General features: G+C 38.0%; 1 protein-coding gene and 1 pseudogene across 3 annotated transcripts in view; both read right to left on the bottom strand.

The window, feature by feature from the left end:
- The window catches only part of TMEM144 (transmembrane protein 144), a 39,436-nt gene extending 22,630 nt beyond the window's left edge, over window positions 1-16,806 (bottom strand). The window contains exons 1-6 of one of the 3 annotated variants that reach the window (XM_040626400.1): window positions 16,407-16,806; window positions 15,664-15,732; window positions 12,481-12,652; window positions 9,977-10,099; window positions 7,890-7,989; window positions 6,106-6,186 (exon numbers count right to left, since the gene is read on the bottom strand). In XM_040626400.1, the coding sequence (XP_040482334.1) occupies window positions 6,106-6,186; window positions 7,890-7,989; window positions 9,977-10,099; window positions 12,481-12,589 (413 nt within the window). In that variant the 5' untranslated portion in view covers window positions 12,590-12,652; window positions 15,664-15,732; window positions 16,407-16,806. The remainder of the gene's footprint in view (window positions 1-6,105; window positions 6,187-7,889; window positions 7,990-9,976; window positions 10,100-12,480; window positions 12,653-15,663; window positions 15,733-16,406) is intronic. The other 2 variants (XM_040626399.1, XM_008685544.2) reach the window with 2 other exon arrangements.
- LOC103658060 lies at window positions 1,513-2,940 on the bottom strand (annotated as a pseudogene).
- Window positions 16,807-25,748: the final 8,942 nt, after the last annotated feature.

Raw genomic sequence — 25,748 nt, 5'->3', positions numbered from 1 at the left:
TTAGGAAATAAAGAACCTATTGGATGGGAGAGGGGGTTTCGAGCATGAGGAAAAAAAATCAGAACTAAGATATGAGTGGCTTTGAACTTGTGTGACTAGTGCTTGTCACAAAATAGGTAAGTCAGCTCAATTAGATTAAGGGGGGCTACAGGGCACTAAGTTAGGACAAGGTAATGAAATTTATCTTATGGATATGAACATGAAACCAAACAGATCACAAGGTCTTTTGGGCTAAAGACTTACAGAACTTGGTGCAGTATGTCAGACACAAAGGTCCATGATAGTCTGTGAATATTGTCAAAAGCATGGAAAATTTTAGAAAAATCAATATGTGATATGCAGGAGTGCCTTTCTACATTTTTGATCTTTCCAGTTTCCCTAGATTTGTAATCCTACCCATCTTACTATTAGAACTTGCGTGTACGTGTTTACCCTGACAACTTAATTTAACAAGGCTTTACTGAGCATCTTTTAAGTGTCAAGCACTGTGTGGCAAAGTCTGATGGTGATGGTGGGAGAATGGTATTCAAAGAAAATAACAGACTTTGTCCTTCAGGATCTCACAGTTCAAGGATAAAGGAATTGTATGAGTAATACAAAACAGACCCTTCCATAATAGAAGAAGTTCAAAATGCAATGGAAGTTTAGGGACAACTCACTCTAATTAGGATGAAGGGAAATCAAGAAAACAACACAGGATGGAAAAAAAATCTCAACTGATATATAAGGAAGGCCAAGGAAGCTGAGGAAAGGGTCTTTGGGCTGGGGGAAGTGTCTGGGGTATGGTGTGATAAATAATCCTAGGTCAGTGAATTGATAATACAGGGAGAAAGCTATCTAGGAGGACGGGTTGAAAATCTGTGATGGTGGACATACCAGACTAAGGAGACAGATTTCTTCTGAATCCAATGGGAGTCTTCCAAGGTTCTTAATTAGAAGAGTGATAACTGATTTGATAGCAGATACAAGCAAGCTATACTGGCAATAGGAAAAAATGGAACTAGGGAAAGTAGATGTGAGATTTTTTTTTTATGCTCTCATTTCTATTAACTTTTGAAGTTTTATGGCAGTTAAAGTATTTTTGATTCTATGTATGAAGGTTAAAAAAAATTTTTTTCTTCATGAAATATAAAAGCAACCAATTTCACCATCACGTAAAAGTAAAAACTGGGATTCTTTTCTAAATTAGTCCAAAGTGGCATTTTAGGAACTGAGTTCTAGACTGCTGCACTAACACCATGACAACCCAAAGCGTAGGGTTGGGTCTGGTTTTGTTTCGGTTTTCTTTTCAATATCCAGTTCTAGACTGCTGCACTAACACCATGACAACCCAAAGTGTAGGGTTGGGTCTGGTTTTGTTTCAGTTTTCTTTTCAATATCCAGTGCTCACGGACTAAGTTCTGGAAATGTTTCAATTGTTAGGCAGGGATCTGTTTGTATTCCACCACGGGTATGCTCCTTGGATTGGATGCTGGAGAATGAGGCACATTTTGCCGGACCCATGTTGACTACCTAGTAGTCATCAAGGTCAAAAAATTCATCATCTCCTCCTTGGTATTCCATTCTCTGGAAGTCTACTTGATACTGCAAGATAACCTCCAATTCCAGAAAATCCTTTCACAAACTGAGATCCTTCTTATGACTTATCTGTGACAATTTTCAATATAGCACCACATTTTTTAGAGTTGTTAGCAAACCATTCCAGCAGAGGCATACTCTCTCAGTCAGCTCATGTTCTTGTCCTGTCTCTTTGTCTGTGAAATGAGATGTATCCTCCTCTTGTTCTGGAGTTAGATAATTTTCTCCTCTTCCGTGCTTTGGCAATGAAGACTGTATCTCATTATATCCAGATTTTCACAGACTACTAGAATTTCCACAGCTCCCATTTCTAAAGCCTTTAGTGTATCTTCAACTCCAAAACAGTACTTGCCTGTGTCCTGGCTGATTTAATCAAAGTGTCATCCAATTAATTTCTTCTCTTGAATGAATTTCACGTTGCAGAGGACTTCAGAGATAATAGCTTAGTTGAATCCATTTTCACAACCACAGGAAATATCAACTAATTTTAAAACTTTTGATTGCAACCTCTGATCAAACATATCAGATTGATTTAGTTCAGTTTAAAAGTCAGCTGATGCAGCTAAAACAAGACCAGCCACATTCACTTTGTTCCCAGAAATAAACAGCTGAACAGCAGTCTCAGCTACTTTCTGAACATAGTTATGTCACTTTTCCACTCTTAAAAGAGCAAAACACAAGTCTGATCGACCTCCTCTACCATGTTTCTTTGGGAGATCCACAGTGAATTTGTGCAGGACTTCTCTTGAGTCTCCTTGGCGTGTGCCCAAAAGTGCACCACTACTATCTGTTACAATGAAGCCAAACTTGCTGTCACCTGAGAGTAGTGCTGTGAGAGCCTCTGTATGAATTTGTTGAATACCAAATACAATGACCTACTAATTTGTTTGAAAGGTTCAAAGTCAATGTTGACTTTCTTTTCCTTTCCTTCTTTGTTACAATTGTACCACAGCAAACAACCAGGCCATTTGGAGGTACTTTGTTATAAAGTCTGAGTCTTTGTTGTACAGATGTAATGGCTCCCAGGACTGAAAGGCAGTTTACTTGACTTAATGTTAGAAGCAGTTCCAAACTCGTCTGCTAACATTTTTGCCACTCATGAAATCTGGTCTTTGGGAGGAATGATCAGTGATATCATGCTTGTGCCATGGCCGCGGGCCGTCTCCAAGCTCTTGATGAACTTCTTGGTCTTCCAGATCTTCATGCTCCTGTTGGCAGCACTGGGGTCGCCTGCCATCTTCTCGCCTCCTCCTCCCTCCCAGTCCTAGGTGGCAGGCCTGCTCCTCCCTGGCGGCAGCTCTGAGATTTTTTTTTTTTTAATTTTCTTTTTAATTTATTTGATAGAGAGAGAGAGTGACAGCAAGTGAGTGGGATGAGGGGCAGAGAGAGAAGGAGAGAGAGAATCCCCAGCAGACTCCGAGCTGAGTGTGGAGCCTCACATGGGGCTCAATTTCATGACCCTGAGATCATGACCCTGAGATCATGACCTGAGCCAGAACCAAGAGTCAGACGCTTAGCTGACTGAGCCACCCAAGTGCCCCTAGATGTGAGATTTTTACAGTCATATGCAGGTGGATATATAGTAAAGAACTGGGGGAAAAGAAAGGAAGAACCTGTGAAACATTAAGAAATTTTTTTTTTACAGGATTAGATACAGAATGGGGTATGAAAGGGAAAAAAAAAAAACCTCAAGATGACTAAGGTTTTGAATTTGAATAACCGTGGCTATTACATTCTAGGTGAGAGGGAACACAGGAAGAGGAACCAGTGTGCAGGGAAGGGTAGAATAAGAAAAGTAATTCTGATTGGGAAATACTGAAGGCAGAGAGAAAGGAACTAACGGTTAGTGTTGGTGGAGGGCTGACCATGTGCCTGACCCGGCAGGGTCTTCTTCCAGGCATTATCTCATCTCAGACTGGGGAGGAGGTCCCTGGGGGGCAGCTCTGTAGAGATGTCAAGCTTGGTCCATAGTTAGATATAAGGACTGTGGCTCTGAAGAAAGGTAATGGCTGGAAACAAAGACTGGATTTCCTCACAACACAACTCTCCAGGAAAAGCAAGTTAAGTGACAAAGAAATGGGGAGTAGACTCATGGATAAACCAAAGCAATTTTTTTTTAATTAGAAAGGAAATCTGCTTTTTTATGAACTCTGACTCCTGGATCTTCATTAAAGTTTGTCAAAGAGAACATTGTTTCTTTGTGTCAGCTCCACACCCACCTCCATATATTCTCTCCTGACCATGGAGCCTTTCTAGGCTGAAAACTGTCTTCCCAAACTGTATTAGCAGCTAGGTTTTACCAACGGGAGGCATACAAATAGACTTAAAAGTTGAGAAAAGCCATTTTGTTTGGATGGCGGCTCTGGTAGTTTCAGGGCAGAGGCAACCGTGCTGGTTAGAGTGTGGGCTCCAGGGCTTTGGGCAGAGCCCCCTTCTTCCTTTAGCTCCAAAAGGCCTTACTGAAATTTTGTAAACAATTCCCTGTGTGAAATGCTCTGCTGTTTAAAATACCTAGAGGAGGCCCCTGGGTGGCTTAGTCTGTTAAGCACCCAACTCTTGATTTTGGCTCAGGTTGTGATCTCAGGGTCATGAGATCGAGCCCCAGGTCAGGCTCTGTGGTAGGTGTGGAACATGCTTAAGATTCTCTCTCCCTTTGCCCACTCTCCCAAAATAAATAAATAATAAAATAAATAAAATAAAATAAAATACCTAGAGTGGTTTTGGTTGTAGAAACTGACTGATACCTACCTTACATATAGGGAAAATGTAATGCTGAAAACAATCTCACCTATCCTTTAAAAACTGGACTGTACAGAGGATAAGATCAATAATTTCAGTTTTAAAAAGAAAAGCAACAGGAGGTGCCCAAACAAATGTGACCATATTCCAAGCTTCTTTATACTGGCCACGAAACTCCAAGCTTATTCAATGAATGCCCTTGAACAAACGGATTTAACGGAGTTAAAATAATGAAAGTTTCCAAAAGGTTCTCTTGGTAAAGAAACCTAAAAGGGAGCCAGAATGCACTACAGGAAGAGATCATCGCATTTCTGTGCCACAGCCCGAGCTCCAAACCAAGCCCCCTGATTCCCAAGTGCACTGACAGTTTACCACAGAGCTGAACAACAGATGCCCGAAGGGAAGCCAGTAATTGAACATGAACTAGCTATTGATACAAATAATGATGATTATAATAAAAATTACCCAACTTACAGAGCATTAGCCATGTACCTAGCAATACACAAAGCACTTAACATATTTCTTTTCATTTCGCCTTTAAAATATTTTATAAGCCTGGCACAATTATTACCTTCACTTTAGCCCCACATGAAGAAACCAAGGCTTGGAGAAATTAAGTAATTTGCCCAAGGTCATAGAGGTAGAAGTCGGTAGAATAGGAATAATTTGCAATTTTAGAGAATGTACACTTTCTAAAGAAAGAAGAAATATGGAGAAAAACAATGCCTGACAGACTGTAAAATTGGTCTTAAATTACTATTAAGTCAAAACTAAGGCACGCTACATTACAATTTTGGGGCGTAAAGAAATTGTTTTTGAGAGAGCTATTCAACGCTAGGATGCCATGTGAATTGTACAAAATACATAAAATTGCCTCTAACCAAAAATGTCAGGAATCTGCTTTTTTAGAATAATCTATGTTATTTCTTCTCCAATTGGCCTGCAACCACTCTCTTAGGTAACATTTCAATGACAAAGAGATTGTTCCTGAATGTGGCTGGGGAAAAGCCATCATTGCAGGAGGAAGAGAAATATAGTGTTCTTTCCCTGAAAAATAAAAAAGTACTAAAATCTTTCCAGGCAGGGCTATCCATTATGTGAAGCACTGACAGGGAATATAAATGGAGTCTAGAAGGGAAAGGGGACTGAATTTAAGGTGACCTAATTCTTGCTGGAGTTTTATTGATCGAACACTGCCATATAGAGATTTAAAGTCATTTTCATCTTCATTCATATAGTGCATACGACTAGACACAGACACATCCCAAAACACGTATTTAAATGAGTATGAGTGAGAGAGTAGTTGTCTGACTGGGATAAGAAGAGATGAGGTGACAGGAATGTGGAAACTGGGGGGGCAAGAGGAAGTGAGTAATGAGAGGAGATAAGAGGAGAGAATTAATGGCTATTCCAGGGGCCTTGGGAGCCAGAAAACATGTATTTATACAGTATTGTTTAGTTTGCAAAATAATGTGCCATTTGATTCTAATTTATGAGCTATGTACTATAATTTTTCTAAAGGTCACACATAAATGAAAGTGAGCTTCAAAGCAGCTCAACGATTTTCCTGGGGTCTCGGAGTTTTCAAGAATTAAAGCTGGGGGCTGGGACCCCGGAGCTGGCCCTTTTTGTCCTCGAAAGGCAAATCTGTAAATGTAAATGAAGAGTCTGAGGACAAATCATGTCACTTTTATGAAATGCACGTTTAAAAAAATGTGACCACATTGGGATCTCTAAAAGGTATTCTAAATGTTTGGAAGAACAGTTAGATCAGAAATGACTGTGTACCTTACTACTGATAATCCAGCTCCGACATAATTTAGCACCGGTTTTGACACTTCTTCTGCATCCATTCCAAACCAGCCAAACCTGGAATTGAGAAAGTTACATTAAAGTAGGTATTTTTGAAAATGTGTTCATCATAGCGTTCAAGAGCATAGACTCAGGGTCAGATTCCTGGATTCAAATCCTAAATCCCTCTCTTACTAACTGTGACTTGAACAAGTTAACTCTTTTCCGTGCCTCAATTCCCCATGTTTAAAAAGCGGTACCTATAAGATAGGTATAATTATTATTATATATATACCTTCCTTCTTATAAAGATATTGTAAATGAGTTAGTATACGTAAAAGTACTTGTGAGTGTCCCTTTCTTATTAAGATTAAGGAAGAAGGAAGATAAAATAGATTAGTGGCTAAGTGAATGCTAATTAATTGGCTGCAATTTTGTATACTATTTATTGAGACAGCCTTTTAAGTAACTGCTTGGTTAAAGATCACTACTTTTTGGCATCACCATATATAAATATATATATATATATATATATATAGTGTGTGTGTGTATATATATATATATATATATATATATATATTTTATATATATATATTTTTTTCATGCCTTGACATTGTAGAAATTGTTACTAACAATTACTGTGACCCATTCAGGGCAAGAATGAAAGAGGCAAGAAGAAGCAGCAAAAGAAAATAGCACTTGTAAGAAGCTGGTGGAAGAATGGGGAAAGGCCAGGAAAGACTAGATTGGAGGTTAGTTCCTTTTGTTATTACTGAGGTTGCTATAATGCTTTGAGAGGGAAGAGGAGCCCAAAAAGTAAGGTGAGAGTGACATCCTTCCTTCTACTCCTCTTCCCCAAACTCAGTTTGAGTGTTAATTTTAATGTGAACAAGGGCAGCACAGTCAAAAGAAGTTTCTATGGTGACAGGGGTCTTCTACAGGTGCACTGTGTAACAGGGTGTTTCTAGCCATCTAGGGCTGTTGACACTTGATCTGTGGGCAGTGCAGCTGTGGAGCTGAATGTTTCATTTTATCAAATTTTAATTCATTTAACTTTAAATATAAACGGACACCATGTGGCTTGTGGTGACCCTCTGGACCCCTCTAGAGCTGGGGCTGGCACACTTTTCCTTGAAGGGCTAGAGAGTAAATATCTTAGGCATAGTGGGCCAGATGGTCCCTCGCAACTACTCAACTCTGCCACTACAGTGTAAAAGCAGGCAGAGACGATATGAAATGGGTGGGTTTGGCTGTGTTCCAATAAAACTTTATTTACAAAAACGGCTGGGATGGTGGGCCATGGTTTGCTGACCCTGGCCCAGGTTCCTGAAGGAATATGTGCTTTAGAACTAGATGACCTGGGTTTGAAGCCTAGCTTAGTCATCCTGTGATATTCAGCAAGTTACTCAATCTCCTTGTCTTTCAGCTCTCTTATAAGGCAGTGCTTACCTCATGTTTGTGAAAAGGAGAGGAGAATGATGCATATAACACGTCTAGCAAATTGTCACACAATAGAAAGGGAAAATACTCATCAGTTCCCCTCCTCTCTTCCTTCTTCTGTTCTGAAGAGATAATTCTTTACTGTATCTTAACCAAATATCTAGATCGGATATTAGAATTTAGGGCAAATAATAATTAAAAGTAGCATATTTCATGTGTATATCTTACAGCTGTAATCTCTGTGAGGGTAAAAACCAGGTTATTCCTCTCAGCTAGCCCAATCCCTAGGACTTGCCTTATTATCAGTGTAGAGAATCTTAGTTGAAATTGTTTTGTGTTACCTTGAGCTTGCCCAGCCAGTTAAGGTATTAAATGATCCCCAGATTAAGATTCCAAGGCCTAAACCAATGGTTTTGATAATTGGAACAACAGCAATGTTCCCTGGAGATGTAACATACAGAAAAAAATATGTTATTTCTAATTCAAAAATACATTTATAAATTGAATTAATTTTTAACTTCAAATGAAGCTTATGGGATTTGGACAAATGTAGGAAAGCACAATTCCTCAGTCTTTGAATGAAAGAACTATATTTTTTGGCATTATACGCAGGTTTATGATTGCTAGAACTAGGCGTAAGACAAAATCTTACAAAGAAAAATGATGAATTAGCTCTTTGCCTAATTGCCCCAATGCTCTTTATCCTTAACATAGGTCTCTATTCTATAACTTTTTTCAGAAACTGCTAATGATAAAATTAGTAGTGACTGTCCTCTTAGACTTGAACCAAAGTCAAGCACTAATCAAGCCTTTGGCCCAATATGACCCCAGACTGCTCTTCCATGCTCATTGACTTATCTTCTAGAGCCCTGTATTCATTGCTTTGTGTTCTAGAAGGTCACTCAAGGACAAATTGTTTGATTATTTTTTTTATAGTTCTTAACCTCTGAGCAGTCTGGCCTCAGTCCTGCAATCTTCTCTTGAAAGGTTTCCTCTGGTGGTTTCCAAGATGCTGTCATTTCCTGATTCCCTCCTGTCTCTCTCTTTCACAGGCTACTCTTTCTTGTCATACTGTCTGGATTTAGGTGCCCCCTAAACATTTTCCCTTGAACACATTCTTCCTCTTGCTATATAGTCTTCTTTGGGCACTTGACCTAATTTAAGGATTTCAGCTATCAATTAGAGACACATGCTCCCAGAGCTATTGCTCTAGCCTGGACCTTCTCCAGAGTTTTTGTGCTCTGCTTCCAAAACAAGAGATCTCCGACCAGATGTCCCTCACTGTGGGAACATTAGAAACTTCAGTCTCAAAAGGTCCCAAACTGAACTCATCACTTTTCTTTTTGGACACATACTTTTCTCTATTTTCATCACTCTTGTCAGTGATACCACCACCCTCCTAATCATCTATGATAAAATCCCTACATCATCATTGGCTGCTCCCTTTCCTCTACTTCCCATCTCCATTCAGTTACTATGACCTATAGCATCCACATCTGCAACATTTCTCCAATTACAGCCCTCCCCTCCCCCACTGAATCCCAATGAAACCTGTTGGGTAATTATAAATACTATAGTTGTTATAAAGATCTGTAGGATACAGAGAGTTTTCTCTGTATCCCTCTCCCCATTAGACATGATAAACATAATCCTACCAAGGTATAAGGGAGATATAATAATCTAAATTCCAGTGGAAATTTAAAAGTGAACTCTTCTGTCCCCCAACTCAGGAACTTCACTAGATTATTTAATTCTGCAGGAATTCAAATTAAGTGGGTATCCAATAAGTTTTTAACATTTTAAAATTTATTTGCTTTTAATCAAATTAACCTCTAAAAAATCCTTGATACTTGGAATTTTTTTTGCTAAATAGAATAGAATTCTCCTGGGATATATTAATATTAATAGAAGGAAAACCATCCTTACTGGTCAAACAAAGGTATAAATTCCAGTTATATAATTCCAGATATTGATAAAGCAACAGAGGGGAGATTTTTGTTTGCTTTTGTTTTTTTTTGCCAGTGCTTTTGAAATGATAATGTGTCTGTTTGCCTACTTTTAAGGACAAGTCTTAAATATTTTATTAGTAGAGACTACTATTGAAAAAAATATTTTCCGATTAACATAGAGAAAGAAAGACTGGAGCATTTAAACCAATATATGAATTATGCTTGAACAGAGAGCAACTGAAACATTTTTGCTATAATTTTCTATCAGGAACTAAGAAAGAAATCATTAAGAGGAAAAAGTCAGGAAATGTACCCAAAATATTTATTAAGCATCTGAATGAAAGAAACTAAACTAATTTCTAGTCTCTATGACTAAGGATTATTCAGAATTGCTGTTTGCACTATTTCCTTTTACTATGAACCAGAGTTATTTTGATCATAGTATTAAATGACTACAGAATAAATTATATCAGCATTACCTGTTGCCCAAATGCAGCCCCCAACCATTGCGAAAGGCCAAAATTTCGGGCAATGTAATATCAGATTGACCACCAGGGCAATCAACCATATGGCAGCACAAAGTACCCACTGGAGAAACATTCCTGGAAATAAAAGAAATTGGTTTCAGTGATTCAAACTGATTTGAGTAAATTAATGCTTAGAAGTATCAAAGAGATATTATTATAGGAATGGTCACAATATATTGAAGGCCTCTATGTGGGTGCTTTGCACACCTAATGCGATTTTTACCACTACTATGCATCACAGTTAACCCTAGTTTAAAGACGGAGAAAAATGAATGTGAGATAAGTAGCTTGTCTCAACAGCTAACGGTTTGTAGAGCTGGAATTTAAACCGATGCTGTTTACTCCAAAGCTTGCCAAGCACAGTGCATTCCTGCTTAACATTCTTTTGTTTCACGTATTAGACAAATCAAGAATTTTCTACTGAAGAGTATTGGCAAGACTAAGTCTATGCATTTTTACATGAATGTTATACCTAGTGCCATCTCTCACCAAAACACAGCATCAAGAACTTCAGAATAGCACAGTAGTAATTTAAACCTTTCGGGATCATTTATGTCACCTTTGGGATAAAAACAAAGCCACTCATGGCCACATGCAAGACCTTTCACAGTTAGAGTTGAATGCCTGTGATGAGCCAGATGGTACAAGCATGAGAACTAGCATTCTGGGTCAGGGCGTTCTCCTTCTGTGTTCTGGGTTGCCATTTGCCAGTTAGCTGAAGATGACATGGTGATATGAGGTCTATCTATACCTGAAGCTTTGTACCATCAAGGGTTTAGGGATTACATGGTTAAAGAGAAAGTCGATACTGGAAGAAACACTAGGCCGGGTATAACTCTGTGTACCACTTCTGACTCTGCCTGTGGAAGGTTTTTCCCTACTTCAATTCAATCTCACAGTGGAGGAGAGAAAAAAAAATAGCTGTTAGCCTCTAGGACAAAAAAGGAAGATCACAGAGATGAAAGGGAACTTCATCTTACAAGTTCTTCATTTTCCAAATGAGAAACTGAGAACAAAAGAGCTGATGAGACTTGTCCAGGATCACAATTGTTGAGAGAAACCTAAAAGCCAGTTCCTCTACCCCTTAGTATATATTTTGTTCTTCTTTTAGTAGTTTCCATTTCCATCCTAACTCCAAAGAAAAAGAGAAGAAAGGCTCTGGAAGAAAAAGATTTGTAATTCTGTTGTTTAAGTAGTAGCAAGACATAAGGAAGTGAGGTGATACAGTCACTGCTTCCCGCCAGGTGTTCAGCATAACATCTGAACATCTCCTTCTCCTGGCTATCATCTCCTAGGCAAGTGGATAAAAACAAACACCAAAAAAACAAAACTCTTGCTTCTCTTTCACTGAAGTTCATATTACAGTCGGGTCAACTATAATGTGTCACGTGCGTTCCTAAAAACACGGCACTGTGCCAAATCACATAATAAAAACCGCGGAGATTTTATGGGGGAAAAGGGAACACCACTCAAAAAACATTTCATCAACAACATATTTTTAAAAAAAGACAGAAACCTAATTAAAAAAAAAAGACAAGAACTAATAAAAAAAAAAGTTCAGTTTTATACTGCTAAGTGGTTAAGAAATTCACAAGTATTACAATAAATATGACACCTTAACTTGAAAAAGACTTGAAGGTTGCTTAGGGGAGTGGGCATCAGAAGTGTGGCAGCTTGTGAGCTATGGTGAAGCTGGTGGATGCGGGGGTCCTAACACCAGACGTGAACAGGTGTAGTGCTGAGGGAGTGGCAGGATGGAGAGGGGTGTGTGTGTAAGCGCATCTCGTGCTTTCCCACGCGTCTTTATTCATCTGGGTGCAGTTTTCTGTGCTCACCGAGTGCTGTATCAGAGTCAAAATGGCACATAAGTGGGGCGCCTGGGTGGCTCAGTCGTTAAGCGTCTGCCTTCGGCTCAGGGCATGGTCCCGGGGTTATGGGATCGAGCCCCGCATCAGGCTCCTTCGCTGGGAGCCTGCTTCTTCCTCTCCCACTCCCCCTGCTTGTGTTCCCTCTCTCTCTGGCTGTCTCTATCTCTGTCAAATAAATAAATAAAACCTTGAAAAATAAAAAAAAATGGCACATAAGCACAAAATTCATGTTGTGCTCAAACTGTTTATTATTATATGAAGCATATTTGAAATTCACATTTTCCAAACAAGTGTATATTAGTAGAACTGACTAACTTTCTTCTTTTGTAAACATAACAGGTAAGGCTCAAATGCTTTCCTGACAGTCACTCTCCCAGCTTTACCATGAAACACAACCTTAAGACTATTCTATACTGACTAAATCACAGATAAACTGGCATGAGCATTATCAAGTGATTTATTATAAACTCTATTCATTTGGCGCCAGTTACAAGAAAATGTGTAGCCATCATTAAAAAAAAAACACCAAAAAAGAGAACTTCACATGTGAAAGTAACTGAAAGTTAACCATGAAGGAAAAATAATTACCATCACCAGTATCATATTTTTTAAGCGGTACAAAGTTTGAGCCAAACAAAAGGACAGCTACAGAAGAGGAGATGAAACCAATTGTTAGGTCTGTTCCGTTAGTGCTCATGGTTCCAGAACTGCCTGACAATGAGCCGGTTCACTTTACACTTGGTGTCCTTTTCAAGAGCTTCTGAAATAAAATAAAAATAAAACCATTAAGAAGTTGTGAGTCTGTGAACAAATTGTGATTACTAAGTGGTATTTATTGAGCTTTTTGAAAGTATGCTGAGTCCTTCTTCCTGATCAAGTTAGGACACTTTGAAATTATGTATTATGTTCACACTCCATGTTCATTCGTTTTTTCTTTTATTTTACCAACAAATAGTTTCTGATCATTAATCTACAATTAGAAAAACCCACCTTTGTCTTCAGAGCTTGAAAGCCTAACTTCTCCCAATCTGGAGATAACCCTTTTTTTTTTTTTTAAGATTCATTCATTGATTTGAGTGAGAGAATGAATGGGGGAGGGGCAGAGGGAGAAGGAGAGAGAATCCTCAAGCAGACTCCCTGCTGAGCATGGAGCCCAACGCAGGGCTCCATTCCAGGACCCCGAGATCATGAACTGAGCTGAAACCAAGAGTTGGCCGCTTAACAAACTCAGCCACCTAGGCACGTCTGGAGATAATTCTTATTATAAAAAAAATTATCCTGTGTAGGTGGACTGGTATAACGAAAAGATTTATGGACCAGGACTTAATTTACTTCAATTGGTTGTTGTGACAACCAAATGAGTGAGCATGTGTGAAGATGTTCAGAACATCTAGTCTGGGGCACCTGGGCAGCTCAGTCATTTAAGCATCCGACTTTTGATTTCAGCTCAGGTCATGATCTCAAGGTTATGAGATCGAGCCCCACTTGGGGCTCTGCCTTAGTCATGGAGCTGCTTAAGATTCTTTCTCCCTCTGCCCCCCTTTTTCATATAAATATATAAAAAAACTATCAGTGCCTCAAAAGCAAAAGCTTTTTAAAAATTTTAGATAGGAGCCGAAGGGCACGTGTAGATTGTATTGCTGCTACATACTCAGAATTACCTAGAGGCAAAGGCACTTTCCTCATCAGTAGTACCCTCATAGAGTGTATTAGTTTAAGTAGTTCATGAAACCTTGTATCGCTATGACTTAAAAAGAAAAATAACTGAACATATAGAAGAACCCCTTAAAGATCTCTTCAAGAATTTCTTAAATCTTTTCAAGGTTTATGTCCTTGAAATATCCCTTCAGAATCTCCTTGACTCTTTTTTTTTTTTAAAAGATTTTATTTATTTGTCAGAGAGAGGGGGAGAGAGAGCACAAGCGGGGGGGTGGGGGGTGGCAGGCAGAGAGAGAAGCAGACTCCCCGCTGAGCAAGGAGCCTGATGCGGGACTTGATCCCGGGACCCTGGGATCATGACCTGAGCCGAAGGCAGATGCTTAACCAAGGGAGCCACCCAGGCAGCCCTCTCCTAGACTCTTAAGGGTAGAGAACAAACTGAGGGCTGTTGGGGGAGGTGGGGGGGGATGGGCTAGATGTGTGATGGGCATTAAGGAGGGCACTTGTTATGATGAGCACTCGGTGTTGTATGTAAGTATTGAATCACTAAATTCTACTCTTGAAACCAATATTACACTACATGTTAGCTAACTAGAATTTAAATAAAAATTTGGAAGAAGAAAAAAAGGAACCTTCTAAAGTACAAGATCGACTGGTATGATGCACAACCCATCACCTAGGCAGCAGAACAGTGTGAGACAGTTAGCCAGCTGTGCCATCTGGTAGCTACTAGCCACACGTGGATAACTAAATTTTCATTAAAATTAAGTAAAAAAAAAAAAAAAAAAATCAGTTCCTTAGCCAAGCTAATTAAATATCAAATGCTTGACACTCACATATAGCCGGTAGTTATCTCAATAGTGCAGATTATAGAACATTTCCACCATTACAGGAAGTTCTATTGGACAGCACTGCTAAGCTTATTAAGTAGTTCTGGTTCCCTATGAAGAAAAGGACCCAAAATAAGAAATAGCTAAGAACTTAGACATTTTTCGTAACATTAGAAAAGGCAATTGAATATAATTCACTCTTTTAGTTGCATAATCTACAAGAGAAAAAAAATAACACAAAAGAGTCCTTTTATCAAAGGGGCAATCAGAGTCTTTCCACAATACCATTTTGAAATCATATTTTGTGTATTGACTTTTTGGTTCATTTCATCTCCTTAAGCCCTCTGGAGTGGAAGATAATGAATCCAGTCTTTTTTTCCCTCCAAATTTAATGTTGTGATGACTTCTTGTGGATAGGGGTTGAATAAAGTACATCTGAAATCACCTTTCCTTGTTGTTTTATTTTACAATGATATTTACTTTAAAGGTATTTTGGGGCACCTGGGTGGCTCAGTCAGTTAGCGTCTGACTCTTGGTTTAAGCTCAGGTCATGATCTCAGGGTCTTGGGATTGAGCCCTCCATGGGGCTCTACTCAGTAAGTAGTGGGCTTGAGATTCTCTCTCCCTCTTCCTCTGTCCCTCTCAGCACCCACCCACGCTCACACTGGTGCACTCTCTATCAAATAAATAAATTAATAAATCTTAAAAAAAAATAAAGGTGTTTCATTTTTCCATGTATTGTTCCTTATGTGTTCTTGCAGAGAATATTAAATATAGAACTACCTACAATATATATTCTTTGGCATTATTAAGGACAATTTAACTGAAAACAGGGATAACTTCAAAATTACTCAATAAATCTTAGTAAGAAAAACGTCTATTTGAAGTTGTATGTGCTTTCTTAAAACAAACCAAAACAAATGCTGATAAGACAATATTCTCCTTGGGGATGTAGTTGAGGAAGAGACTCTGAGATATACTGAAACACTAACACAATAACACTACTTCAGTAAAAATAATAGTCTTACGTTAGGTGCAAAGAAGTTTTAGCCCTGTTATGCCAGAGGAACTGGCATTATCTGAGAAGGATATCACGGGACTAAGAAGACACATGATTTGGTGATAGCTAAGGAATTAGTTTCTTTTTTTTCCATTTAAATTAAATAGCAAAGTGAAACAAAACCTCTATAAGTACACTGATAAGAGAATGTCTAACTTTCAGAAGTGGCACATTATTTTAGTGAAAAGATGGCTTTATTAAAGACTATTGACAGCTTCAAACCTCTTAGATTTCATTCCGGTTGAAGTGATAATTTAAAGTGCCGATCAGATTGCATGGGCTGCATTTTGACTGCGGAGTGAACATTATCAGTGTTAATTAAAGTTATTACCTGCAAATAAATGAAATTTATTGCATACAGCTCTAGTACGTTTCAGAAAGCAAGTCATCTAATTTCAATGTGGGCTGGCAAGCTGGCAAAATGCACTATCTTGAAGGACGGATCTACCTTTCTAAATCAATAAAATTTATATGCAAAAGTAAAGCAGTATCACTTTTAGCATATTACTCCAATTCTTTTTAGTGCAGACTTGTTGAATTAACAAATCTCAAAGCACTTAAAAGTAGTTTTTAAATGCTTGCTTTCAAGTGTCCTCTGATATTTTATTAAATTACATTCATTCATTTTTATTTTTGTACTTTTATTTCACTTATTTTTAGTAAATGTTTTTTCTCTCAATTTTTCCTGTCAATTTAAACTTCTATGTAGACCTTTTTATGTTAGTACTTGACACGTTCTGATTAATAATACTTGTTCTGCAACTAAGATTTCAGTTTTAGTTTCATGTTAATTTCCTCAACTCTCCTGGCAACTTTCTGCCGGCATCTTGCCTAAACTTCTCAGTGCTCGAACATACTAATCCTGAGCTTTGATTTTTTCCTTTCTAACAATCAGCGCATTCTGAAAAATCAGGAGACACTCCGCTGCAAAGCTATTGGGTTTCCTTTGAGTTCCTCGTACTCACTGCGCTCGGGGCTGGCGCTGAAACTCCCTCCAGCACGGCACCCACTCGATTCGTTTCCACTGCGCCGCTGCGAAGCCTGCACCGGCCTATTCCCCCAGCTGCTGGCACAGCCCGGCCGGCCTTTACTTCCTGCCGGGACAAATTACCTGTGACTGGGCGGGAGAAGGGAGGGCTCTAGCACCTACGACCCAGAGGTCTGTTGCCTCGGGGCGACCTGGCTGCCCCGCCACCCATTATTTCCTGCCGGGACAATTACCATCAGCGCGGCGGGAGGGGGAGGGAGCGCTACAATAAAGGAGACCTGGAGGACGCCCCAGGCAGCAGGTTGAGAAACACCTTCCCCCAGCTCCTGCGCGGGCGTGCCTGGTCTTGTGACTCACGTGACCCTGAGGAGGCGTCCTCAGGCCCTGTGTCAATCAACCAGCAAACTAGAAAGTCTTTTGTGTATTTTAAGAGGTGATGGTTCAGGCAGCTCTGTGCGTGTCACCCTCTAAAAGTCCCAGAGTTAGGTAGTATTTGTACTGTTCATGGATGAAAGAAAAGGCCAAGGAATTTCATACAATCATAAAAGGCTATCTAAAGCTGAATTTGTTATCACCATCAAGAAATTCATCTGAACCACTAACGTCACTGACATCTCTGGGACAACACAAGATTCCACTTGTAGTCACTAATCCTTTCTAAATGCACCCAGACCATTTCTCCTGTTGTATTTATCTAATAGGTACTGAGTACCACGTGAGAACTACGTTCCAGGCCTCTGAAACTTGATTGGACATTACGATCACCCAAGAGGTTTTCTGTTTTGTTTAGTTTTTAAAATACTAATACCGGGACCCCAGAGCAGACCAGCTGGGGATGTGGCTGAGGATCATTTTTTCCACCAGCTAATTCTAATGTGTAGCTGTACTGAGAATCACATTCTAGATCAATTGTCGAATTTTATTGCTGGGGAGAATTACCTGGAGAATGAGTTAAAATACAGATTCCTGACATCTTGATTTAGATTTTGAGAAACATTGCTCTAGTTCTCCACTGTCAGGTACATAGCCATTAACTGCATATGGCTATTTGAATTCGAATTGGAATAAAAATTCAGTGGTTCATTTGTACTGGATACTTTTTAAGGGCTCAATAGTCACATGTGCAGATTACAGAACATTTCTATCATTGCAGAAAGTTCTATTGGACAACACTGTTCTGGACTCAAGAGCCCCGGAAGTATAGCAGTGACCTATAGGAGTCCTACCTTCATATGGAATCCAGAATAGCAAGAGACGCAGATATGAACAAATAAGTTCAGAAAAGGGGAAGTGCTGGGTTCTGTCCTTGTCTAGGAGATCAAGGAAGGCCTCTCTGAGGAAGTGACAGTTAACAGAGACAGTTCAGTAGTTGGTGATGACTGTAGTGTTACAAGAGGAAGAAAGCATAAGGACAGCCCAAAGATGAGGTATCCTGGAAGGAAGTCCTGCTGTAAACATTACTCATATTTATAAACAATAGTGTGAGAAGCAGGGGCGCCTGGGTGGCTCAGTTGGTTAAGCAGCCGACTCTGGATTTCGGCTCAGGTTATGTCTCAGGGTCATGAAATTGAGCCCTGCCTTGGCCTCCATGCTGACTGTGAAGCCTGCTTGGGATTCTCCCTCTCTCTCCCTCTGCCCCTCCCTGCTCATGCTCTCTCTCTCTCTCTCAAATAAATAAATAAATAAAAAGAAATAAATATTTAAAAAAACCCAATAGTGTAAGTAGCAGATGGGAAGGAAAAGTATCATGTCATTTAAAGAATTAAGGAGGCTAAGGCTTTTCACCTAAGTGAAGAGATTAATTCAGAAATTCGGAGTTCAGAAAAATTTTGAGGAAACAAGTTTCCCTTTCCCCATGAACTCTCTCACCCCAAAACATAGGGCTTAAATCCAACCTACAATTGTTTCACTTCATGATTACAGGAGACCTCAATGATCATGTGGTTCATTCTTGCTTCAGATTCACCTTGAGAAACTGAGACTCACATTGTTGTGAATTTCCTAAAATCTTAGTGAGTTGGCTGAGTCAGGATTGAGGACATTTACTACAGGATGTCCCAGCTCCAGCGCCTTTCACATGATGCCACAGATCCAACCCAAACATGGGTGATCCTCTGCTTAAACTAAAATTCTTCCTTCATATGTGTTAACGTCTAAACATAAAAGTCTGTATTGGAAGATCCAGGTTAGCTTCATATACTAGCCATTTATCTCTGGAAAAGTCGTGTAATATCTCTAAGCCTGTTTCCTAATATATATTATTACTGACATATTAAGATCTGTGTATCTCACCCTTTTTTTGTAGTCAAGAGATAAAATATATTAAAAAATATTAGGATTCTGGTTTCTGATATGGCATTTAAAGATCTTGGGAGTTATCACTCCTGTCATCAGGATAAGAAGAAAGCTGAACACACTGAAAATCAGCAGCTCTTCTTAGATCTACCACTTGATCGAGGTCACAAGGTAAATCAGCTCCCTGAAAACCGCAGAGGTAGGTGAATGCAGAGAATCATACCTTATGACCACTAGAGCCAGTTATGGTTAGAGGGCTCTTCCGCAGGAATGGTGAGGACCCAGAGTCCAGCCAGCACCCATACCTTCAGGAGTTTACCTTCAGGAGTCCTGCTATGTTCTCACAGTAAAGATCAGGGAAAAATTTTCTCTTGCTTCTGGCAAGGGGAGGGAAAAAGTAGCCATTATGAAACATGCTCAGAGCCTCTGTTCTCTGAAATAAAGACTAGCTTTCTAGGTAAACATCTTTATCAGAGCTTTATCAGACTTGGAAGAAGAGTAGTTGGGTAATTTGAGGCCCTTCTAGTTTTCTCGTCTCTCGTGGAGGGAGGAAAAAAAAAAAAGGGTTAGGAAACTTCTCTGAAGGTTACAATCCAGGGATCCTGGCTCACTAAAAATGGAGATTTACTCATAAGAGTATAGAGTGCTTCCACTCCCCAATACCTTATGACCATATTAAAAGTGTTCCAAGAATAACAGTGGATTATAACTGAGAGTGCAAGAAACAAACACTGTTTAAGGATTTCTAGGAAAACCCAAAGACAAAAGAAGAGACAGAAGGAAGGACATTACGAGAAATTGAAACCTATGAGAGCTCTAGCAAATATTAAATACAACCTAACTTCTGGCAAGGTAAAAAGAAAATCTCACACTAAAGGCTTGCTTACAACAGTGTCTATTATTTGATACATCGTATCTGGCTTGTAAAAAAAATTACAAGCCATACTAAAAGGCAAGAAAAAACAATCTAAAGAGATAAAGGAAGCCTCAGACCTAGACTCAGATATGGTTGAGATTTCGGAACTATCGGACTCGGGATTTAAGTTACCTATTATTAATATGCAAAGAGCTCTGTTGGAAAAAGTTAACATGCAAAACAAGATGTGTAATATGAGAGATGACAACTTTAAGGATGGAAAGAAAATGCTTTTCATTTATTTTAAGAATGAAAAGAAAAGAAAAACACTGCAACTGAAATGAAGAATGCTTTTTTACAGCCAAGAAATAGTGAGCTTAAAGATGTGTCAATAGAAACTTTGCAAACGTAAATGTAAAAGGAGTACAGTATTGAAAAACCACAATAGAATATTCAAAAACTGAGAAAATTACAAAAAAAGTGTAACGCAGAGGTAATGAAAATACCAGAAAGAAAAAAGAGAAAGGAAGAGAAGTATTTGAAGTAATAATGGCTGAGAATTTTCCAAAATTAATGACAGATGATACCAAATCACAGGTCCAGGAAGCTCAAACACTAAACAGGATAAAAACAGAAAATACATGGGGGCGTATCATATTCAAATTACAGAAAATCAGACAAAGAAAAAATATTGAAGGGAGACGGGGTGGAGGGGGGGAATGCCTTATCTATGGAGGAGCAAGGTTAAGAATTTTATCAAACTTTCTTCAGAAACCATGCAGGCAAGAAGAGAGTATAGTGAAATATTTCATATTGAAAGAAAAGCTCATCAATTTAGACATCTGAATTAAGTGCAATTATTCTTTGAAAAGTAAAGAGGAGGGACACCTAGGTGGCTCGGTTGGTCAAGCAGCTGCCTTTGGCTCAGGTCATGATGCCAGGGTTCTGGGATCGAGTCCTGCATCCAGCTCCTTGCTCAGCGGGGAGCCTGCTTCCCCCCCACCCCGCCTTCTCTGCCTGCTGCTCCCTCTGCGTGTACTCTCTCTCTCTCTCTGACAAATAAATAATATCTTTAAAAAAAAAATAAAGAGGAATTAAGACTTTCTCAGACAAAAACTGAGTGGATTTTTTTTTTTTTATCAGTAGACCTATCTTGGAAGAAATGTTAAAAGAAGATTTTTATAAAGAAGAGAACAAATATAGTTCAGAAATTTGGATCAAGACGAAGAAAGGAAGAACATGAGAAGAAAAATAAGTGGAGGCAGAATAAGATCTTTTATTTTTCATTCTTAATTAATCTAGTAGATAACTATAAAACAATAATAGCAACAACGTATTACGTGGTTATAGCTTAAATAGTTATAGAGCTTATAGCCTAAGGGAAATAAATGACAGCAATGTCAGAAGGGACAGGAGTGAAGAATTGGGAACGCTCTACTATAAAGTACTTGCACTATCTATGAAGAGGTATGGTGTTATTTGAAAGGTGATTTAGATTAGTTGTAAATGTATACTGCAAACTCTAGGGCAATTGCTTAAAAATGGCCACAAGAAGTATAGCTGATATGCCAAGAGAGAAGAGAAAACGGAATCATAAAATGCTTAATTGAAACCAGAGAAAGTAGAAAAAAAGGGGGGAAGACAAAGGAAACAAAGAACAGGACAACAAATAGGAAACTATATGCGGTGGGTATTAATCCAATTCTATCAATAATTATTTTAAATGTGAGCCATCTAAATACAGCAATTAAAAGATAGAACAAATAAAATACGGAACCCAGATACATGCTGTTAACAGGAAACCCACTTTAATTATAAAGACACAGATTAAAAGGGATGGATAAAGATATACCATGCTAACACTAATTGTAAAATGAAGCTGGGAATAGCTATTTTAATTTCAGACAAAGAAGACTTCAGAGCAAGGAAATTACTGGGGACAAAGAGGCATAACACAATGGTAAAGGGGTTGACTCTCCCAGAAGACATGACCATCTTCTCTACTCACATCACAGCGGAGTGTCAGAACACATGAGGCAAACAGTGAAAACTGCAAGAAGAAATCAACGTGAATTCACTGTTGTAGTTGGAATCTTCAACACCCCTCCATTAGTAATTGACAGATCCAGTGGACAAAAAAGCAGTAAGGATATAGTCGAACTGCATAGCACTATCACCATCTGGATCTAACTGACAGTTATGTAATATTTCATCCGCCCACAGGAGGCTATACATTCTCTTCAAGCTCACATAGAGCATGGACCACCATGGACACATTCTGGGCTATTCAATATGTTTTGGCAAGTTTAAAAGAATAAATATCATAGAAAGTATGCTCTCAGGCCACAGTGAAGTTAAACCGGAAATAACAGAGAGATAGCTGGAAAATCCCAAAATATTAGAATCTAAACAACACACCTAAATAAGTCATGCATGGATCAAAAAAAAGCTCTCAAAATAAAATAAACTTCAAACTAAATGAAAATGAAAATACTATTTATGAAATTTATGAGATGAGTGAAATCAGTGCTTAGAGGAAAACATAGAATTCATACATCAGAAAAGAAAGCTTCGAAATTAATAATGTAAATGTATACAACAGGAAACTAGAAACAGAAAAATTACATTCAAAGTCAGGAGAAGAAAAAAAAGTTTAGAGTAGAGCTCAAAAAAATTGAAAACAGAAATCAATAAAGAAAATCAATGAGACAAAAAGCTGGTTATTTGAAGAGATCAATAAAATTAATAAACTTCTAGCCAGGTTAATTAAAAAAAGAAAAAAAGACACAAATTACTATTAATATAAATGAAAAATATGCACCACTACTGATCCCTTGGATGATAAAAGGATAATGAATATTATGAACAACTCTACGCCCACACATTTGATAACCTAGATGAAATAGAACAATTCCTTGAAAGACACAGTCTGCCAAAACTCACTCAAGGAGAAATAGATAATCTGAATAAGCCTATATCTTTAAAGAAATTGTTTCAATAATGAGTAGCCTTCTAAACAGAAAGTATCAGGTCCAGGTGAGTTCACTGGTGAATATACATTTAAGGAAGAACATCTACTAATTATCTATGATCTCTTCCAGAAAACAGCAACAGAAACAATTCCTAACTCATTCTGTGAAGCCAGCATTATCCTAATACTAAAACCAGATAAGAAAATTACAAGAAAGGAAAATTACAGACCAATATCTCTCATAGATGCATAGATGCAAAAATCAACAAAATATTAGCAAATATAAGCCAACAATGTATAAAAAAGAATTATATGCCATGACCAAATGGGATTTATACCACCTATGTAAAACCGGTTCAACAATCAAAAATCAGTTTCTGTAATCTACCATACCACCAGGTTAAACAGGAAAAGTCGCATGATCTGATCAATAGTTACAGCAAAAGCATTTGACAAAATCCAATACCCATTCATGTTAAAAACACTCAACAGGGGCGCCTGGGTGGCTCAGTCATTAAGCGTCTGCCTTCGGCTCAGGGTGTGAACCTGGCATTCTGGGATAGAGACCCGCATCAGGCTCCTCTGCTGGGAGCCTGCTTCTTCCTCTCCCACTCCCCCTGCTTGTGTTTCCTCTCTCACTGGCTGTCTGTCTCTCTGTCAAATAAATAAATAAAATCTTAAAAAAAAAAATACTCAACAAACTAGGAAAAGAGAGGGCACTTCCTCAACTTGATAAAGAACATCTACAAAAGCTTACAGCAAACGTACTTAATGGTGAGAAATTAGATCTTTCTCACTGAGATCAGGAGCAAGATAAGGGTGACCCTTCTCACCACTGCCTTTTAATATTATACTGAAAGTCCTAACTAATTTAATAAGACAAGAAAAAGAAATAAAAGGTATATAGACTGGGAAGGAAGAAATAAAACTGTCTTTGTTCAGAAATGATATGGTCGTATATATAGAAAATTCCTAAGAATTGCCAAAAAGAACTCCTGGAACTAATAAGCACTTACAGAAAGGTTGCAGGATACAAGGTTAATATAGAAAAGTCAATTGTTTTTTTGTATATCAGCAATGAAAAATAAAATTTATAATTAAAAACATAATTCCATTTACATTAGCACTCACTAAAATAAAAAAATTGGTATAAATCTAACAAAATACTTGCAAGATCTATATGAGGAAAACTACAAAATTCTGATGAATGAAATCAGAGAACTAAATAAATGGAGAGATATTCCACGTTCGTGAATAGAAGACTTAGTAATGTTAAGATGTCACTTCTTCACAACTTGGTCTATCAATTCAATGCAATCCCAACAAAAATCCTAGCAAGTTATCTTGTGAATATTGACAAGTTATGTGGAAAGGCAAAATACCCAGAATAACCAATGCGATACTGAAGAAGAACAAAGTTGGAGAAATGACACTACCCAACTTCAAGACTTACTATCAAGCATTGCAATGATGCCAATGTGGTATAGACAGTAGACACTTGTCTATTCAATGGAGCAGAATAGAGAGCCGAGGAAACAGATTCCCACATACATAATCATCCATTCTCTGACGAAGGAACACAGGTAATTTGGTGGAGAAAGTTTAGGCTTTTCAACAAATGGTGCAAAACAACTGGACATCATGTACAAGACAATGCTAGATGCAGACTTTACACTTCTCACAAAAATTAACTTAATATGGCCCAGGCACCTAAATGTAAAGCACAAAACTTAAAAGCTTGTAGAAGATAACATAGGATAAAATTTGGTGAACTTGGGTTTAGTGATGAGCTTTCATAAACAACACTAATAGCATAATCAATGAAGTAAACAATTGATGAATTGGACTTATTAAAAAGAAAAAAACTGCTGTGCAAGACATTATTAAAAAAATGAAAAGGCAACCCTCATACAGGAGAACATATATGCAAAATATATACCTGACGAACAACTTCCACCCAAAAATATTTAAACGATTCTTAAAACTCAACAACACAACTTGAAAAGTAGACTAAAGATCCAAACAGATATCTCACTAAAGGAGATACGAAAATGGCAAATAATCATATGGAAAGATGCTCAAAGCAATATATCACTAGGCAATTGCAAATTGAAACAGCAATTGCAAATTAAATTGCAGTTTAAAACCATTGTATACCTACTAGAATAGCTAAAATCCAAAAAAAAATCTGACCATATGACCTGATGGTAAGGCTGTGGAGCCAGTGAAACTCTCCTTGTTGGTGGGAATGCAAAATGGTATCGTTCCTTTGGAAGACAGCTTAACAGTTTCTTACAAAGCTAAACATAGTCTTACCATACTATCCAGCAATCATGTTTCTAGGTATTTGTCCAAATGAATTAAAACTTATGCCTACACAACTATTTATAGCAGCCTTATTCATATTTTCTAAAAACTAGAAGCATCTGAGATGTCTCTTAATAGGTGAGTGGATAGACAAACCATGGTACATTGTACAATAGAATATTGTTTAAAAATAGAAGGAAATGAACTATCAAATTACAAAAAGACATGGAGGAATTTAAATTGCATACTGCTAAGTGAAAAAAGTCAACCAGAAAAAATGGCACACTATATGAGTCCAACTGTATATGACATTCTGGGAAAAGCAAGACTATGGAGACAGAAAAAGGCCTGTGTCTGCAAGGAGTTCAAGGACAGAAGTGGATGTTCATGGATGAGTATGTGAAGCATAGGGATTGTAAGGGCACTGAAGCTATTCTGTATGATACTATAATGGTGGGTATATGACATTATACATTTGTTAGAACCCATAGAACTGTACAATCTAAAGAGTGAGCCCTAATATAAACTATGGGCTTTAGTTCCTAGTAACGTATCAATATTGGCTCATGATTGTAATGTGCAACACATCATTAATGTGCAGTGATACGCACTAATGCAACATGTTAATAATAGGGGAAATGTAAGAGGGGAGAGAGGCGGTACATGGAAACTCTGTCCTATCTTTTCATTTTTTCTGTAAATCTGAAAGTGTTGTAAAAAATAAAATCTACAAAATTATTATTATTTTGAGTTTGTGATTATTTCATAGCAGTTACACTCTTTTCTCAGTCAGGTGAAGCATACCAACTATATCAAATTTAACATATGGTGATATTTTATATTATATATATATATATATAATTTGTCTTTTTCAACTATTCACTAAATAT

The sequence above is a fragment of the Ursus maritimus genome, unplaced genomic scaffold (assembly GCF_017311325.1).
Source record: "Ursus maritimus isolate PB19 unplaced genomic scaffold, ASM1731132v1 scaffold_11, whole genome shotgun sequence".
In the NCBI taxonomy this organism is placed as follows: Eukaryota; Metazoa; Chordata; class Mammalia; order Carnivora; family Ursidae; genus Ursus; species Ursus maritimus.
Note: the sequence above shows the minus strand (reverse complement) of the source record. Positions and strands in the feature narration are given on the sequence as shown.